The following is a 20,895-nucleotide window of genomic DNA, read 5'->3' as shown; positions in this document are numbered from 1 at the left end:
ACATTTGAGGAAAACAGAATTCCTCAATTCAGTATGTTCTGAGATACTGTACATATCTAATAACTAAGTAATCTTAGCATAGCAGTATTTCTAGGCTTCCAAAAATCCTACTTTTAAAAAAAGACATGAAGAATTTGAATTTTTTTCCCTTAAATACACAATTGATTTCATGGGCAAAAATCACATCAACTAAAATAAAGAAGAGAGACTATTTAAAGGCTACACAGACTATAATAATTTCCATTTCAGATATCAGAAATTCAGATAAGGAACAGTTACAGTTAATCCTTTCCCACTCATAAGAGAATAAAATGAATAAAAACTTCAGTCTTTGTTTTCCATTCAAGTTGGTACCATGCAACTGATAAAATTAATAAAATGTTCAGTCTCTGGTTTCTATGCAGAGTGTCAGTTAAATATCCATCTGACTTCCATTCCTGAAAGACTAATGAAATATTTTATTATAGGACTCAGAAGAAGTATTAAATCCATGTCTGTTTCCATATAAAGCTTCCCTTTTAACACAATTTTTTTAGATGAAATTTCCTCATGTTACTCTTCAGTTCAAACTGTTCTATAAGATTTGGAGCAATATTGGATGACCACTTCTTCACTGATCAGAAAAAAAAGAGACTATTTCAATGCTTGAAGAAACTTAGTAACTGCTTCTGCAGTAATACCTAAATAAAACTCATTGTTTTTAAAAATCATAATCTGGGGTGCCTGTGTGGCTCAGTCGGTTAAGTGTCTGACTTTGGCTCAGGTCATGCTCTCAGTTCTAACTCACACGTTGTGGGTCTGAGCCCCACATAGCTCTCTGTCAGCGCAGAGCCCACTTGGGATCCTCTGTCTCCATCTCTCTCTCAAAAATAAACATTAAAAAAAATTCTTTTAAATCATAACCTATAAATGTTTCATCTTAAAGAAAGCTGTGTGGTTTGTTCACATCCACTGAAACAGCAGTCAAGAAACAAAAACTGGTAATCATACAAGTTGCAAAAACAAGACTTTGTCTTCCTAACAATGTAAACATTTCCTGCTGGACGAAGCCCAAGTGCAGAAAATAATCACAGCTGGATATACTGGGAATTTCTTTTATTGTGGTCATGGGATACCACTGTATCAATAAATGTGGAGCTCCCAGGGAAGGTTGGAAAGTTCTAGCTAAAGACAGCTTTTCTCAGTTGCAAAAGGAACTATCAACTATCACCTCTGTGCTGTACCACGAGGTGACTATTTTAGTTCTACCATGAGGTCCTGCCTCATGTCCCTTCACAACTCAGACCACTTGTCTGGTCTACATTTTCTAGTAATTTTTTTGGTTTTGCTTAATTCTCTTCATCATGCTACTCTTCCAATACTGTAGCTCTCCACAAAGTTACCAGATGGACCTGCTACCTTATTTACAGAGCAGGAACTCAAAACCCTGAAGACCTGTTCAAGCTAGGAGAAAAACAATGATGCTTGGTCCTACCTATGGCAGCCTATCTACAGATTTCAGCACATTTTTTTAATGTTTGTGGTTTCATCATCATTTCAACCCCTTTTTATCTTTAAAAGAAAAATTGAGGGGCACCTGGGTGGCTCAGTCAGTTAAGCATCCAACTTCAGCTCAGGTCATGATCTCACAGTCCGTGGGTTTGAGCCTGGCATCGGACTTTGTGCTGACAGCTTAGAGCCTATCGCCTGCTTCAGATTCTGTGTCTCCCTCTCTCTCTGCCCCTACTCACCTCAGGCTCTGTCTCTGAAAAATGAATAAACCTTAAGAATTTTTCTGAAATAAAAGAAAAATTGAAATTCAACTCTAAGCAGGCTTGGTTCTGTCAGATCCTTTCCCTATTAACAAAATGAGCAGGCTAGTACAGTGGTTAAAAGCATAAATCTGAAGCCAGATTTCCTGGGTTTAAACACTGCTTCCACTAAGCTGTATACAGCTTTTACTAGCTGTATGATCCTGTGGGATTAACTTAGAATAAGTCTATATAATATTCTACTAGGGGGAATAATTGCTTACAGCATGCTTGGTACATGTGAAGTATTATAAAAATACCTCAATGTTATCAGGTACAGCATGTTAGATAGAATATCTAGGTATGGGACCCAAGAAACCTAAATCTAGGCTTAGCAGATGGGACCTTGGCTATCGCCTGTTTTCTCATTTGTAAAATAAGAGGTCTGTACAGCCAGCTGACTCCTAGAGTATATTCCTGCTTTATAAAATGCAGTTGTGCTTTTGGATTATATTTATTTACCTCTTTCTCACAGCCCTACTATGATATAAATTAAAATTGCTTTTCTAATTTAAAGAGAGGAAAACTGAGGCACAGGTAAGGCAAATGCCCTGTTCTTCTTTACCAAACAAAATAAAGTGCATTATTGACTCAGAATTAAGAAATTTCACTTTGCATTCTCACAGCTTAATAAATGACTGGCTTCCTTGCCACTGACATTTGGAGGATTAGACCAAAAGTCCATTCTGTCCAATATTCTGTTGCTCAGAATAGCTTCAGACATCATTTGCACATCCAAACTATTTCCTTAATAACCTGTCACCAAGCCGTCCTCCATTAATTTATCTAAATCTATATCCTAGAATTTTCAACCTCTTGGGGGTAATGACCTTCATATGTTTTCATCACCATGCCTCCTGTATTCTTCAAGGAACTTTGGGAATTGTACACTGGCTTCTCGGATGCACCTAGGTGCTGGCAATTTGAGGGGTGAGGTGCTAGATCTTATAGGCCATTGATAAGATAAAATAGGTACAGGTGTCTAAAAAGAAAAAAAAACTCTTTTTCACTAGGGAACACATTATTTTCTCATTTATAGGCTAGTATTTGATCTCATATTTTGAACTCTTTCTCTATGAAAAGAACACAGTGAACATGAGGAATAGGGCAAATTAGGTTACCTGTTTGCCTCAGAAATGAGCTTCACTTCCACTGCCCTTTCCGAGCTCAGAGTCTCTGGGTCAGTGCCATGAAAGCACTATTTTCTCTGTCTGTCTAAATACCTGACTGATAGACAGAAGCTTGAGATGAGAGGGCACAGAGATGAAAGGAAGGCAGGTACTAAAGGAATAACAAGCACAGGCAGGAACAGGAAAGAAAAACAGGGGAGGAAGACTTGTCCTTAGAAACTGTAAGTTCTGAGGAACTGTCTATCTTCTGGCTCGGAGAGGGTTATGCTACATGAGTGCTTTCTGTATAGATCAGAAAAAGGAACTGTGAGACTCAGATGATTTTTGCAGATCCTTAGATAGTTGGCAGCTTTATGGATGTCCTCTTTAACTCAGTAGTATTTTTCCTCTTCTTTTCTCTTGTAATATTTTGCCACATTTGAAAGGTTATCAGAGGTGACTCTTTAAGTCAGGGTAAAGGAGATTAGAAGTATCATCAATACAGACTTAACCAGCTTGAGGGAAAACTGAACAAATTTTTTAACTATTGCTTCACGGAAAGGACTTCTCTGGGCAGTATTGCAAACATTACCCTCTTTTATAAATTATTAAAGCATAACATTAGAAAAAAATTCCTTTTGTTGAATCTCTTTTACAGATTTTCAATATATATCAAGAAAATGAAAAAAGGTTTGAATGAGATTTGAAATAGTGGCTAATTAATTTAGAATTATATTTTTTATTACTATGTCAAAATAGTGATATTTAGAATTATTTTACCTCAATGTTTTTCTACTTTCTCTAAACAGAATTCGAAGTTTTCAATTTTCTCTCAGTCCAAGGAAACACATCTTTTCAAATACCACATAATGAATCTCTTCAAAGAAAGTAAATATAAGGTGATATTTTCTCCCTTGTATTTTTCCACATTTCCCAAAATTTTTACAAGAAACACGTTTAGCTTTTATATCAGAAAAATTTTTAATGGAATAACAAAATTTTACTAAGTCCAGATCTCTACCAGGACAAGTTGAGGGTTGATGACTAGGTAATTTGTTGTGTATGGAAAAGGAAAAAAACAGGCAAAACTTTCCTACCATTTTTTAACAGTTTTTTTTTTAAATGACCATTTTTTTAGAGCACAGTTTTTTTAGGTGCACAATAAAACTAGGAGGAAGGTACATGGATACAGAGAGTTCCCATATGTGCTCTGCCCCAAAACATGCACAGCCTCGCACATTATCAACATCTCTCACCAAAGCGGTACATGTCTTATAACTGATGGATCTTCCCGGACACATCATAATCATCCAAAGTCCAAGTTCACATTAGGGTTCTCTTTTGGAGTTGTACATGCTATCGGTTTGGATAAATGTATAATGGCCTGTAAGTGTCACTACATGACACTCCATATTATACAGAGTATTTTCACGGCCCTATAAATCCTCTGTGCTCCACTTATTTATTCCTCCTCCCCACTAACCCCTAACCACACTGATCTTGTTACCGTCTCCACAGTTTTGTCTTTACCAGAATGTTGGAATCATATAGTATGTAGCCTTTTCAGATTGGCTTCTTTCACTTAGTAATATGCGTTTAAGGTTCCTCCATGTCTATTCATAGCTTAATAGCTCATTTCTTTGTTCTAAATCATTTTCTTGCAAACCGCTTAACCTGAATTATGTTGCTAGGTACATCTGTGTAAATCTCACCTAAGTATGAAAAACTGTCATAAGCTCTAAAAGAATAATCACTCTTTCTGTGATCTGACACCACAACACTAAAAAGAAGATTAACTCAGCATCCAGAAAATAATTTAAGGAATTGATGTCTACAATAATCTTCTTAGTTCGACAACGGGAGACAAGAACCTGACGAAAAACATGCTTTCACCAGAACCATGAAATCTCCTTTTGCCCCAGATTTAGTAGGTAGAACCATCCAAAACCCATAGGAGAGTGTAGTAATTGAATAAAATGTTCTATCATTAATATATAATTTTAAAAAAAATACCACTTACATGGAAATAATATTCAGAAAAAAGGCTCATTCATTAAAAAAAATCCACTAATGCAAAACACTTTGCTATCCTTGTATTTCTGGGTTGACCTGAGGTCTATGACTCACCACTCTGAATATACATTTGTGGATTTCAGGGAGAGGCATGTTTGTCATATTAATAAAATGATTTTAATCATATTTCATATTAGTCTTCTGCCTATCTACCTAATAGGATATACGATGTTTGGGCCAATAAACAGTGAATGCAAAACTAATAGCACATTGGTGTTGTGTGGCACCATACCACTAACTACAAAAGAGGAAGAATTTGGGAGGGAAAAAGTAACACCAAATTCCTCCTTTAAACAAAGGGAAGAGTCTTGCGTTCCACTTAATGCTCATCCACACAGATCAGCACCACAACCACAGCTCACAGGTCCAATATATACCTATCCGCAAAGCGAATTTATCACAACACCATGCTTAGAGGTGGAAATCACCGGGTCATTTCTGAATGACATTCCCAAATGGAAGCAAACTATGGAAGGCATGTGGCAGCCACCAGGAAGTGGATGAGCTAAGAAAGTCGCCGGCTTGGAGCACTGAGCTTACCTTGAACTCCTTCTCTATGTTGGCCAGCTTGGCCAGCTCATTGCTGAGCTCCAGGGCAGTGAGCACGGGGTCCTCACTAGACAAGGACAGGTACGCTGGGCTGGCCAGCCCCTTGTAGGCATTGATCCGCGATCGTGAGTGGCTGAAAGAGTCGTGCCTCTGCTTCTCCATGCAGTCTCCGCACTTGCAAAAATAGTCGTGCGGCCGTTCGATCCTGGCCCCCTTCATCAGCAGCATGTGCACCACTTCGTACTTCTGGCAGTGCGCCGCCAGGATGATGGGCGTGATGTCGGGAGAGAAGCGAGTGCCGTCCTCGTCGTAGGCATAGAAGTCGTCGTCCTGTAGCTCCTGCTCACAGGGGCTCAGGGTCAGGCGCTTGCTGGCTGCGAAGCCAGGGTGGTTGAGGATGGCTTCCACGATGCGCACGTAGCCCTTGCTGATGGCGAGCAGCAGGGCGTCGCCGATTCGTGCCAGGTTCTCCTTCTTGAGCAGCAGCTCTGTCACCTCCAGGTGCTCGTTGCCCACGGCCAGCTGCAGCGCGTTCTGGCCCATGTAGTCCACGCAGTTGACATTCAACGTCTTGGACTCCTCCAGCATCTTGCGCACCACGGGGATGTTGCCATACTCTGCAGCGTCGAGGAAGCGCTCCTCCTCGGCTGTGAGGCTGGTTCCCCGGTCATTGAACATGAAGGCCGGGCCCCGGACCGCCTGGCGCCGGCCCTTCTCCCGCATCACTGTCTTGCGCCTCAGAGATGGGCTTTCCTCCATGGACCTGATCAGCAGCAATGAAAAATAACTGTAGACTATTAGGGCATAGTGCTTTCTCCCACATATCTTGCCCCTTCCAAGTACACAGCACCTACTGCAGACCTGTGGCCCTCCTGGTAGCTATGTCAGCTGCTAATCAACGCACCTGAAGCTTATATTTGTACCTAATATGGGCTGCTTGAACCCAGAGAGGAGCTGGCAGCCTATCTCAAGGGCCCCTGTTCAATAGAACGTGGCGTTCAGAAAAAATAATATAAACGACTTCCAGACATCTGTGCCTCCCTGTGACTCTGGTACAGACGGAACTCATTGGACCTTGTGTAACTAACCATTTTACTGGTCTTAAAAGTCTTGAAAATGAAGTCCTAGCAGGTTCTTGGCACCAAAGCACTAGGCTTTAAGGCTAAAAAGAGTAAATTTTTCAAGAATTAGGCCACAAAAGGGGCACCTGGGTGGCTCAGTCGGTTGAGCGTCCGACTTGGGCTCAGGTCATGATCTCACAGCTCGTGGGTTCAAGCCCCGCGTCGGGCTCTGTGCTGACGACTAGCTCAGAGCCTGGAGCCTGTTTCGGATTCTGTGTCTCCCTCTCTCTCTCTGACCCTCCTCTGATCACACTGTCTCTATCTCTCAGAAATTTAAAAAAAAATTAAAGAAAAAAAAAGAATTAGGCCAGAAAAATCCTCTCAAGTTACTGAATATTTTTACCAAAATAAAATAATCGATGGGGGGAATAAAAACCTAGTATTTAGGCCAAAGATCTGGCAGGATCTTTGTTTTCTTTTTCTCTTAATAGTGTCCTGTCCCAACACCGCCCCCCAAAAACCAACAAGATTAAATTTTTTCAATGACACAGACAATATTTAGCAATTATAAAATTAGAGCATCAGTATAAACTTATTTTGTTGAAAAAGGCTGTGACTTTGTAATAAGAGTTGTTAGTTACCAATACTATATAATTGCCTCTTCGAACTAAAATGATACGTATGATTTATGTTTAAAAATCATTATTATTATTTTATGAATAAAGCAACTGGGTACTAATAGTATATCCAGAACAACATGTACAAAATTGTAATACCAACCACATTTGTTGAGATTTAGTTGCATTATGAAAGTGATCTCATTAATTGATGTGTACAGTGATTGAAGTTCATATTGTAATTTCTGTGATGCTGGGTAAATTCATTTCTTCGGACTTCCTTACCCCAGGTGTAAAATGGAAATTTACAAAGTGCTTCAGAGTTTCCTCAGGAGCACATAAACAAAAATCTTTTTTAGAAGTTCAGAGTCTCTGAAAAACGATGCTAAATAAACAATATAATTTTTAACATTGTGATTACTTTCCATATTTCAGTGGCTATTATTCTAAGTACAAATTTGCATCTTTACAGCTCTAACATTCTTGCTGACTGAAATTCGTAAGATAACTTCCTTTAAAATATCTGTAATTTTTGTTTTCTATATGAGTTATACCAAAAGTATCAGATAAAGCTCTTCTCACATTACCTATTTTTAAGGCAAATAAGAATGACAAGTTAAAAGTGAATGGCTGGGGGGAAAATGCTTTCTTTCTATAGTATATATTCCAGAAATACTTTCCACCATTGATAAAACAGTATTCACAGAGTCAGGGGTTGAAAACTAATTAGCGAGGACTCTGTTCTCCCTGGGGGTATGGGGATGGCCATTAGGGAAAAGATTTACTAAAAAATAAAATTCATTTTTTTGATGTTTATCTATTTTAACCCCTTAGTTGACAAAAATTTTTAAATAAATGTATGTATTGGTAATCATTACATTTATAATCTTTCTGAAGCTAAATAAATGCCATGTTAGTAGGGTATGGATGTATGTTGTGTAGGGTAGCATGCAGAGTGAGGTTTGTGAGTGTGTGGTGTGTGCATGGGAGACAAGGGAGTGAAAAGTTGGGTGTGGGGGGTGGTCTGTGTATTTATGAATGTATCTGTGTGTATTGGTATGATGATGATTTTTAGGTGGATAAGAACTGGGAAATAGCATTCACTGAAATACATGGAAGAAAAGTTTGTTTCAAGATCAAACTATGACAAGGGTTTTAATGTTCTATTACTATTAATGGTACTGACTTCATTGGGTTAATATTTTTACTATGAAGCTACAAACTGGAACTCTTTCAATGTCTAGAATCTCCATGTGGTATAAAAGATGAATTCCATGCTTACAATGACAATATATTGACATTTTCTATAACTACAGAATATATATACAGAGTATATATGTCTGAAGAATTCCAATCTCTACTCAGGTTATCGTTGGGGAAATAAACTCATTACTAAAGTGCTACCTCTTAATGGAAAGGTCTCTTTATCTAACGATAGCTATCTAAAAAGAAAATCACTTATAAAAATCCCACCTTTTCTCCCCAAAGAATGTGATGTGAAAATACCAGAATATGACTCTTCAATGAAGTTTTCTTTGCATTTCTTAGTTTTTTTCTTAGAATTTCTGCCTCTCTCAAAATCAGTATCTCCATATTTTGTATTTGAGTTGAAATGTGGAATTTTAGTACTACACAATCACATGAGTCATTTTGATGTTGTCTTTAAAACATTCTAACACTGAGTTAAGTGTGAAGTGAGATTTCTGAATTAGAACAAATTATACGGCTATTTCAAAATAAAAGAGCTGATCTAATGATACTTATCTTCATGGCAAGTATCTTTTTTTTTTTTAACTTTTCTTACAGTATTAAGACAAACTTCATTAATCTGGAATGATAGAATGGTATGAGTCGCACTGAATTCAACTCATCCACAATTCATAAACATGGCTCCAATCTCAGCTAGTCTTGACAGGGCATCTCCTCTAGCATGAGAAATAAGGAAGGAATGCGGGTGAATGGGAGAGGATGCTTCACATCAGTAATACTAACACTCAAATCATTTTGCCAGACATTTGTTACCTTCAGATGCCCATCCTATGCGTCGATTCATTCAGCACTGCAAGGGTACATTGTGCAGGGCCTTTTTTTCTTGTTAAAAGCATTGGAGTACCACTGACCTAAAGCAGATGCTCTACAAGTCCCTCTGCAAGCTCAGGCTAATATCTGACTGCTATAGACTGAAATGTGTGCCCCTACAAATCGATATGTTTGAGCTTGAACGCCAGTGTGATGTCATTTGGGGATGAGGTCTTTGAGAGGTTTGGAAGCAATTATGATTAGATGAGGTTATGAGGGTAGAGCCCTCATAGTGCGATCAGTGCCCTTGTAAGAAGAAACAACAGAGAGTCGTCTGGGTGACTCAGTTGGTTAAGCCTCTGACTTCGGCTAAGGTTATGATCTTGCAGTTTGTGGGTTCAGACCCCACATTGGGCTCTGTGCTGACAGCTCAGAGCCTGAAGCCTGCTTCAGATTCTATGTACCCCCCTCTCTCTCTGTCCCTTCCCTACTCTCTCTCTCTTAAGAATAACATTTTTTTTTAAAAAAGTAGAAGAAACAACACAGAGCTCTCATGTTCTTTCCCTCCCTCTCTCTCTCTCCCCACCCCAAGTCAGGAAGAGAGAACTCTGACTAGAACCTGACCATACTGGCACCATGATCTTGGGCTGCTGACTTCCAGAACCATGAGAAAAAAAAAAACACTTCTGCTGTTTAAGCCACCCAGTCTGTGGTATTTTGTGAGTAGCCCACACTGAGTAAGATGATGACGGTATATCTTAAGGAAAAAATTTTTTTTTCATTCTTTATGAAAGAAACTGAGTTCTTCTTACGTCTCTAAACACTGAAGCAAATAAAAAGTTTTCTTTTTTAAAAAATATTTTAATGTTTATTTATTTTTGAGAGGCTGAGAGAGAAAGACCGTGAGCAGGGCCTAGGGGGTCAGAGAGAGAGGGAGACACAGAATCCGAAGCAGGCTCCAGGCTCTGAGTTGTCAGCACAGAGCTGGATGTGGGGCTCGAACCCACAAACCGTGAAATCATGACCTGAGCTGAAGTCAGACACTTAATTAACTGAGCCACCCAGGTGCCCCTAAAAAGTTCTTTCTAAAAAATATTTTGGGGGGCACCTGGGTGGCTCAGTTGGTTAAGCGGTCGACTTCGGCTCAGTTCATGATCTCACGGTTCGTGGGTTCGAGCCCCGCATCAGTCTCTGTGCTGACAGCTCAGATCCTGGAGCCTGCTTCAGATTCTGTGTCTCCCTCTCTCTCTGACCCTCCCCTGCTCACATTGTCTCTCTCTCTCTCTCTCAGAAATAAATAAAACATTAAAAAAAATTTTTTTTAATTAAAAATAAAAAATATTTTGGTGTACCCAAAGGCAACTTCCAGCAATGTTTCTCTAAGTGAGGGTCACTCGCCTCAGGATCACTTGGAGTGCCTATTAAAATGCAGATTTCTGGGCCTTATTTTAGATGAACTACATCAGAATCTTTCAGGGGTGGTGTTCTGGAATACGTATTTTAAATGCACATCCTTTGCAATTCCTATGCATAGTGAGGATTGAGAACCTAAAAACATAAAAACAATGACATGATCCTGGATCAATGACCCCAGACTATGAGGCCTTTAAACACTTGTCACACTGGCCCTGCCAAAAGTAAAGCTGAAATAACACATGTGAGAACTGCAGCCTGAGGGACAAATGGCTTTACATGCATTTAGGTTCCCTATGTTTTATTAACATTTAAGACGTGATGTCCAGGAAGAAGGTCACCTAAATCACTGTTTAAATAAGAAGCCTGCAAAATGCCTTCACCAGTGACCATTTAATGTCATGCTCTTACTTTTTTCAAGGATTTATATTTTTAAAAGGTTACTAGGTCTTCTTCAAAACTGCATTTAACAGGTTAAAGAGGTTGTCCATTATCGTATCCATTGTACCATTTATGAGGATTCAAGTACTAGTCATTCTAGAATTGTGCATTAATAGGCCTCTCTCTTCAGATGAGTTTGCTTCTTCTAGTCTAAAAATATATAAACTATATATAATCCTTGCCTTTTTTTTCTTCTTTCTTTTTTTCCTTTTTCTTGTTTTCTTTTGACCCTGGAAATCTAGTAATTAGTTTAGATCTAAAAGTGTGCAGTGACCATCACTATTCTACCCCAGATTTCTGGTACAGTCTTTCCCTTTCTCTTACATGATTTCTCACCTAGATATAAAATCAATCATCCTATGTCTCATGTGTTTTAAGGCTATTGTATGGTTACATGAATTCTTTTTTAAAAAATAAAGTATTAAAAATACTCCCTCATATGTGCACATATTCTTGGATGGTCTAATCATGCTGTATTTCTCCTTATCTAGTGACCCACAGAGGGTAAGTACTCAATAAGTATCTGTTCCACTGAGTTTCCAAATCTCTTTCCAGGCTCTGTCCTCTCCTTTGATCTTATATCCCATACGTACAACTATCTATCCCCTGGTCACTCTAAAAGGTCCCAGCTCTCCTTCTCCCTTAATCAGCACCCCCTCCTAACATTTGCATCTAAGGCTAGTTATTCAGGTTTAGCAATTTTAAGCTCATCGTCTTGATGCTTTCTAAGTTCTAAAGCTTCTCCTTTGGAATGTTTCTTATACTAGACCCTCCCATCCAATTCTCATTGCTAGCACCATCTTCCAGATCTTTAACTAATCATAATTGGATTATTACAACAGGTTTCCAACAGAGATGGAATGAGGAAAGGCTACTACTAAACTTTACTGAGTATTTGGTGTATATATATACACATATATATACATATATATACATATATGTGTGTGTGTATGTGTGTTTCATACACTATCATATTTAATTCTCATAACAATATTATGAATCAGATTTCCCTTTCATAGATTAGAAAACTGAGATTTTAAAAAATTGTCCATGGTAACACATTAAAAAATGCAAAATTGGGCTTCAACTTGGGGTCTGTCTGACTCCGGGTTCTTTCCAGTACCACATGCTGCTCCTGATTTTCCTCCTTGTATGCCACAGCCGTCCCAGCATCTTGCTCTTTTTAAACTCTGCTTTTACTCTCACACTTCTCTTAGACAAGAACAGCAAACAAAATAGAATCCTCTGGTTGACTTTCAAGGATGCTGACTAGTCAACCTTGTTTTCCTTGCTCCTCAGATTCATTCTTCACTGTCCTATAAACATATTATCCTGCCTATTTCTATACTGTCAAGGGTATTCCTATAGCATCAAGGTTATTTTTGGAAAGATTAGCAAGGTGCTTTTCTCTTTTGTCTTTCCAAAAAAGTGTCTTTGCCCTTGATGACCTTACTGTGGGGGTAGCAAGGGAGGTGGGTGGGGAGGGGTGAGTGGTTGGTTAGGTGCTGCTGTGTTTAGGGGGGGACATAGAGAACACAAATTTTAGAGGAGTGCAAAGAGAAATATGGAAGTAATTTTTAGCTTTTTGCAGGAAAAAATTAGGAGTTTGCATGCAGAATTTAGGAAAAAGAGAACTTGTCTTGAAGGATTACTTAGTTCCTTTATTTTTCTAATTAGTTCTGAAGGAAACTGATCAGAGAATGCTCTTATCATGCATACAAGATATCTCTCTCACTTTTGATAGCAAAGCCATAATACTTCCTATTCTGACGGAAGAAAGAAAGGATAAAGGGGAAGTAAAAGTTAAGATGTAGATCCAAGAAAGTGAAGAATCACTGAGGGTAGGAGATCTGGGACAGCCCAGCCTGATTAAGTAGGGAATGGTGTGGGCTTTCTCAAGCTACCCTCAGTTCCCCTCTGGTGAGGACCCAGAGCTGAGAGCCAGAGAGGCTGCTCCCAGGCCAGGACAACACTAGTGCTGTAAGCTCTATTAGAGCACTGTAACTCATGGGACCTGAGCCGAAACCATATATGGCAGGGAGCATATCTGGGTTATAATAAAGGCAAGTTAGCCAAGATCAAGTTATTTTCCCTCACAAGCAGCACCTGAGGAGACAATGAACATTGCCCAGAGACCAGAAGAATCAGACAACAACCACAACTCTTTCTTTCCTCAAGGGGACACATAAGCTCCCTTCCCCAGTGCCCAGATGCTACAGAGGAGAGCAGGAGGGTGGCTTTCTGAGGTCCTGAGCTATTTTATCCAAGTGAGAGGCTATTTGTTAAAAACAAAAATCACTTTATAATACCAAGCTAGGATCAATGAAATTGGCTTCACAGAGTCTCTCCAGAGTGTCCTGAACTAGGGGTATATACCCAAACCATAAAGAGACTATGACCACTTGTAGAGATTAGGGGGAAGAATTAGCAAGAGAATGTCCTTTAGATATGAGCTCAAGACACAAGGAGGCATTGTCCTAGTTGACCTAATCCCTGTGATAATGTAGGGCAAGTCCTCTCTCCTCTTAATTCACATAACTGCTGAATCGCTTAATTAACTTAATTACTTAATTTATTGATTGCTTAATTCATTGGTGGAATGAGAATAAGTGTTTAGCAAGCAAAATAAAAACAAAAACAAAATTTTAAAAACTAATTTAAACCACACATTGGACAATTGTTTCCTTTTTTTTTTTCTCTCTCCGGTCAGCAGGTAGGAGACTCAAGAGAAAGACCTGTTACGGGTAGATTACAGGAGCTGCTCATCCAAGTTGTTCTGGTGTCTTGACCCTGCTATACCTACATTTCTAAAACGAACAAAAGGCTGTTCCTTCTGTTTCTATTCCTGGGCCTACTCATATTTCTGCCCAATTGATATGAAGTCTATAGACAAAGAGATTCAGACAGAATGGTAGGTAACTTCCTCAAGGTCACTAAAGGACAAAGAATTAGAAGAAGAGAGTTCAAAGGTCCTCTCCCAGGCTTTCTGTACACCACCGTGCTGTCTCCAGGGAATTAAAAAAAAATGAATAAAGGTTGCAAATCAAAATAACATTATTAAAATGTATGCCTAGCTTATGTTTTGGAACACTTGGGTTCTATAAAGAACAGCTTCAAAAATCGCTCTTCAGATTGAATTACAATCTCTTTAGCACTCGTCAACAAATGAACATATTAAATAAGTCAAATCCTTTACTGAAATAAAGAAATAGTCAACTACTCAATCCATCTAGCAAGCAAGCAAACAGAGTAATAACACCATCAATGTGAGCCAAAGCAACAAGAATAACACCCAAGTTGTTTTATCTAAGCAGTTCACCACACTGAAGAAAGTGAATGTGCCAACCGGCCTGGATCCAGTCTGTCATTCTGTGAAGGCCAAGAAGAGCAGAAGGAGCCACAGAAGATAAGTAGTGAGAAAAGCTCAGAGGAGGGGGAGGGGGGATGTGTTAGAGAGCAACCACCATGTTACAGTGTCGAGGGTGGTGATAATTGAAAGTGATGATCAGGGCGGGAAGCAGCAGGCACTGACAAAGGACAAGAAAGTCAAAGACGAAAAGTCAAAAAATATACAAACCCCATAGTGCCCCGGCAAGCAGGCAGCTGTCAGTCAATGTCCTGCTTCTGGAGACACCCAACATCTCCACAGTATGGCTTACGAGTGAGTGTGCTAGCACAGAGAGAAGGGCTGCTCACTAACAGCCTCAATGGTGTCATTAAAAACACATACTGAAAATCTCTTAACGTATGTTTTTGTAGAGGAGAAGAAGTGGGGTGGGAGACACTCGGAACTTCAGTAGCCCCCAAGGGCACCAATATGCAAGGCTAGAGGAAGGTATCACCATCTGTTCAACTGTTTGGCAGACAGGGTCCAGGCCTACGGTAGTCCCAGGCCCTACACCGCCTACTGCTGAGCCCACAGCTACTGACACCAGGAACAGCTCCATAACATATTATCACAGTAGCAACCAAACCAACAAGATAAGGAGCTCTGTTTAAGAAACAGGAAAGCATAGCTTTCACTTCTAAGGATTCCCATCACACGCAAAAATTAATAGGTAGCAATTCCAGCACTTACAAGTCTGCAGAGATATCTGGGTCTCCACAGTAATTAATTTCTTGACAGTTTCTGTTGGCCTGTGCTATATTCAGAATTCTCTAGGTATGAGTTTAATAAGTCTATTAGATAATGCTAATTTGGGTATATGCCCTAATCGCTAAGTCAGAGAGAAGAAGCTGTTGTATATTTACGGAGGGAAGCTCCAATCTCCTCTCTTCGTCACTTTCTCAGCCATCTTTCTCATGAAAGCTCTTGTCAGACCCCTCAGTTGCTAAAACCAGAAAAGCAAAAAGGCCATTTAACAGTGTGTTCCTTCCTCTAAAATTTCACTGGGAGCAGAGGTGAGGACCCCTAATCATTGCCTGTATGACTTGATAACACTCCTTAAATGCATGTGCCTTCTATAACTTAGATGTTTCTACTTCCAGGAACTATATTTTGTGTATAACTCTGTTAAACTGACTATTAGATTGCTTTGTAATAGTCTGCTGTAATGCCTGGCTCTTTGGTAACATCCTTAATAGCAGAGACTGCCTTTCTTTATCTATAAAGGGATAAATGCCTGACTTTTAGGACATGGCTGGTGAATATGCATTTGCCAGAGCCGTGAGTGCACAGATGCACGAGTGCTTAAAGCCCAAGACTGAAGACCCAGGGGACAGACATTCTTCTCCAGATTAAAGAAAACCTTTGGTCACATATGATAATGTGTGGAAGTAGTGGTGGAGGAGAATTAGACTAATTCTTCTATTATAAAAAGTCATGGGATAATATAAATTAATAATCAGGAGTTAAAGTAAATAATTATTCTTCTTTCAAAGCAGATTTCTGCTTAATCACATTTTTTATGTCTTTATTTTATTTTGAGAGACATAGAGTGAGTGGGGGAGGGGGCAGAGAGAAAGGAAGACACAAAATCTGAAGCAGCTCCAGGCTCTGAGCTGTCAGCACAGATCTGGACGCGGGGCTCAAACCCAGGGACTGTGAGATCATGACCTGAGCGAAAAATTAAAAAAAAAAAGAAGTCAAATGAATTCAATGTATAATTGGACAGGAATTGAGATAAAATAAACTCAATAATAAAATCAAAAGCTTCTACTGACCCAAGAGAAGTTCATACTTGGCTGTTTAAATATATTAGATGCTATTATTTATATTATATTACATTATAATATATTATATTATTATTATATCTAGCTATATATAATATAAACACAAATAATATATAACATATATATCCTTTTACTATTACTAGAAGCAAAGGGATCTGGTTTTCTATCACTATCTTCTATATCCTTAAGTCAAAAATCTGAGGTTTTTGGATGCTTGCTCCTGCCTCATCACTCTGAACCTACTTTTCAGCAGAGAATCCATATGCATCAGTACTATTTGACAAAACATAATTAGAAATGCAAAACTGGTTTAGAAATATTAGCATTGTCATGCCCGTTTTTAAATGGGTCCTATACTTGTGAACATTTAAATCTCACTTTTTAAAAAGGTCTAAGACCAAATTCATACTGCCACCTATTATTTGAATATGCAAAGAGGGAATGTCTTCTTTTTTAATAGGGGATTTTTTTATGACTAGGTAACTGTAGACAAACATCCCTGACCTAGATGGCAACTTAAAGACAAAATACTATAATAATCCTAATTATTCTCATAAAGTCACTGCTGAGCCCTTATGCACAAGTGTGTAGTTGGCCAGCCATGGTTCACAACTCCAGATCTTCTATCTGGGGCCAGATTCCTACACGTTCACCCTGCACAGACCACTAATCTGTTTCTCCTGCCAGACTTACACTGCGTAGTGTTGGGGGCAATGTTGAGAAGGAAGACTGCTGGTCCAGAAGAGAGCCTTCTCCCTCAGAAGACCACTCAGCAGCCGTTCACTGCCACCTGAGCATGCTCCCTAAAGGGCAATCTCAATCCTGAGGCAAGAAATTCAAAGTATTCCTTCCTACCAAGAGCCTAGTAGCCCAGTAAAAACAGGTCTCTTCCTCCCGTTACATTTCCTATGGTGTTTTATTTCCTACTGTCAAATGTGGTAAGGATTTATGGGACCATGGGCAAAGGCAAAGCTCAACGGTTAAGAATACTGAGAAAGAGAGAGAGAGAGAGAGAGAGAGAAAACAGACAGACATTTGTTATCCTAGGGCAGTAATAAAAAATCCGAAAATTCTAACCCCATCATAAAATGATGCTCCAGTCCTAGTCTAAGAACCTCTCATCACTTTGATAATAAGAAAGAGAAAACTATAAATGATATCTAGCGGGGGGTCAATTACGTCTTGAGATATTCTTTCCTCATTTTTGTTTCCATTCTTAGTCCTTCCTACTTAGCTTACAAACTTTCTCAAGTTGATCGGCCATCAGCAGTCAAATTGAAATGATGAACTACTTGGATCTCATAAATGAATTAATACTAATTAGTAGTGTCTTGTGTCATTTCTCCCAGGAGTAAATGCATTTTTAAATATCTCTGAGGAAGAGAGAAAAGCTGAACCCAAAGGAGGCCACAGTGTGAACAGCACAGTCCTATGAGCCTAGAGATTTCAAATGACCTGGGGCTGCTATGAATTAGAGGTCACTTCACTTCAGTTTCTCAATTTGTATAAAAGAAAAGAATGGGCTAGATGAAATCTTTTGCAACTCAAAAGTTCTATTTTTTTTTTTCAAAATATTCTATATTAGTCAAATTTAGGAAGTGTGGTACAAAGGCTTTAGGTGGGGGAGTTCAGGTGACCCTCACATCACACTGTATAGGTTACCCACTATGCCATCTGCCCAATAAAATCAGACACGATTAAGAATATTCTTCCTTCTGCAATCTCGGCCTCTTAATAATACAGTCCTCATTGGGGCTTAAATGAACACTTGAAACACAGTTGTAGGGGTATTTGGTTTCAAGATGATAGAACAAAGGTCTCTCTTCCCCTTTCTCCTCTCCAAAATTACCCCCCTAAACATCAAGGAAAACCAAGAAAAGTAACACAAATTTCATTGTTCATGAAACTGGTAGACATTTGTAACATCTCCAACTACACAATATATGAAATTGGAAAGAAGATGATTTGGAAGAAAGGTAAATAATTTAGTGGGGATAAGGAGGGTCCAACCAGAGTGCCTATAATAAGAAGCAAGCTAATCCACTGTGCTCGATGCCAGAAAAGCCCAGAAAGGGAAGGCAAAAGAAATCCCAGAAAGCAGAGATGAGGCAGGAGCCCAAAATTGGGGGATTTGGCTGAAAGTCTGTATAAAGAGTAAGTAGAAACTCTTTCACCAGACCTCTACCCTCTTACAGATATGGTCAAGTGACAAGTCTTACCCTTTAAAGAAAGAGGGGATGTGAAATCTCCAGAGAAATAGAAATAGAGAGTTCTAAATGTGGGGATACCAGGCCCAAGGGAGGGCAGGCACTAAGAACAGGGGATCCCTTCCCAGTTCCAGCATGAAGCATTAAAACACAAATCACTGCTTTTGTTATGACACATTGTTGGCAGCACTCCTTCTGAAGAAAAACTAAACAGAATCTTCTTTTCTAGAAGTCTTTCTCTTTTAAAGATAACACCACAGAGAAATCTAATGACTTTGTGCACATATGTTAATTTAAACAAGAATTGATTTGTCTTTCTTTTTTTTAATTTTTAAAAAAATTTTTTTGAAAGAGAGAGAGATAGTGAGAGAGAGAGAGAGAGACAGAGTATGTGAGTGGGGAAGGGGCAAAGAGAGAGGGACACACAGAATCTGAAGCAGGCTCCAGGCTCTGAGCTGTCAACACAGAGCCCAACACAGGTTTGAACACATGAACTGTGAGATCACGACCTGAGCCAAAGTTGGTTGCTTAACTGACTGAGCCAGCCAGGTGCCCAGACTCTTCTTTCTTAAAGTAGACTCATCAGGTACCTATGTGGTTCAGTCTGTTGATTTCAGCTCAGGTCATGATTTTATGTTTGTGGGATCCAGCCCTGCATCAGGCATTGACATCAGACACTGACAATGCTCCCAAGGAGCCTGCTTGGGATTCTCTTTCTCTCTGTCTCTCTCTATCTTTCTCTGCCTCTCCCCTACTCATGCTCTCTCTCTTTCCAAATAAGTAAACTTTAAAAAAATAAGAGGCGACTCATAAATTTCTCTCTTGATTTATCAAGTATTTTCCAACTGTGAATTAATTCTTCCCTTTTCTTGAAACTGTTCTTTCTAAGCTTCCTTGCCTTAGACCTGCACCTTCATCTTTTCCTGTGTCCTTTATTTGCTACTGTTCTCCCTACCCTCTAAGCAACAACAAAAATTCCCTCAGAATAGGGAGTCAAGAGCTCTTTTTGCTTCTCTCTTCACACTTTCTTTGGGTAATATCATATATTCACATGACTCGGCAGTTAGTCCATCAGCCAGTAGATTCTCAAATTCTCTCAAGCTTTAACTTGCATTTCCATCTTCCTCCTTAATACCTCTATCAGAATTATTTGAAAAATCAGACCCTCCTCTTTGTTCTTTTCTTTTCAACAATGACATCAATGATCTTAGTTATCTAGGTCAAAATCACCCAGTTATCTGTGACCCTGCTTTCTCTTTAAACCCTCATGGGCAGTCAGTTGCTTATTCCCATACATTCTATCTGTGTATTTTCTCTTCCGACCTTTCTGCCCCAGTATTACACTATTACAGATCCTAATCTCAGCCTGAACAGCGATGGTAGCCCCTAATTTATTTATTCACATTCTGTCAATTGCCACTACAATCCATCCTGCTCTCAGATGGCTTTGATCAAATTGCTGCTCCTTTGTAATCATTAGTGGCTCCCTTTTGCCTCCTTCCGGAAGGATCCTGCATATTAATGCCCCAAACCAATGTATCCAGTTAAATCTCACTGCTTGCTTACACATCCTCTATGTTCATTTTTTGAAATGTTTATAATGTTTATTCATTTTTGAAAGACAAAGAGAGACAGAATGTGAGCAGGGGAGGGGCAGGGAGAGAGCAGGAGACACAGAATCTGAAGTAGGCTCGAGGCTCTGAGCACAGGGCCCGACAAGGGGCTTAAACTCACGAATCATGAGATCCTAACCTGAACCAAAGTCAGACACTTGACCAACTGAGCCACTTAGGTGCCCCGATGTACTCTGTGTTCTAACCAAACTCAATTAATATTTCCCAGACATGCCTAGTATTTTGAGGGGAGACCTTCAATTAATTCCCCGTTCTGTCTGTCACCTATCAGTGGTTAGTGCTGCCCACCACGGTCTTAAGTTTTCTCTACCCAGGTCTGTGCGTTTTTCCTAAAAAAGACAGTAAACCCTGAGGCACGCTTAGGGTATGTGACAAGAGAAATACCATCTTTTAAGGCCCATAAAGGTTTCCTTGATTTCTCCATGACTTCACATAGTTGGTCGCTTCTTTACACTTGATCCTTCATTGTTCCACCCTTGTGTGTATGTTTTTATGGTGCTTATTTTACTCTAATTCATAAAAGCCCATGCCTAGTTTCATTTCTATCTTTCCTTCATGAGATTTTAAACTCTTCCAGAGCAGAAAAGTTGTCCTACTCATCTTTGGGGCTTGCTGTACCTAACCTGCAGCTTACACATGCAAATGCTTAAGAAATTTTTTTGAATCTGGGGTGCCTGGATGGTTCAGTTGACTAAGTGTCTGATTCTTGGTTTTGGCTCAGGTCTTGACCTTGACCTTTGTGAGTTTGAGCCCCGCATCAAACTCATGCATCAAACCACATGGGATTCTCTCCCTCTCCTTCTCTCTCTG

General features: G+C 39.4%; 1 protein-coding gene across 1 annotated transcript in view; it reads right to left on the bottom strand.

The window, feature by feature from the left end:
• The window catches only part of TRPC3 (transient receptor potential cation channel subfamily C member 3), a 71,482-nt gene that overhangs the window by 47,992 nt on the left and 2,595 nt on the right, over positions 1-20,895 (bottom strand). The window contains exon 2 of the mRNA XM_039241613.1: positions 5,513-6,284. Coding sequence (XP_039097544.1) covers positions 5,513-6,284 — 772 coding nt within the window. The remainder of the gene's footprint in view (positions 1-5,512; positions 6,285-20,895) is intronic.

Source organism: Hyaena hyaena, unplaced genomic scaffold (assembly GCF_003009895.1).
Source record: "Hyaena hyaena isolate Hyena2069 unplaced genomic scaffold, ASM300989v1 scaffold_198, whole genome shotgun sequence".
NCBI classification, from domain to species: Eukaryota; Metazoa; Chordata; class Mammalia; order Carnivora; family Hyaenidae; genus Hyaena; species Hyaena hyaena.
The sequence above is the reverse complement of the archived record's forward strand: the minus strand, read 5'-3'. Positions and strand labels throughout refer to the sequence as shown.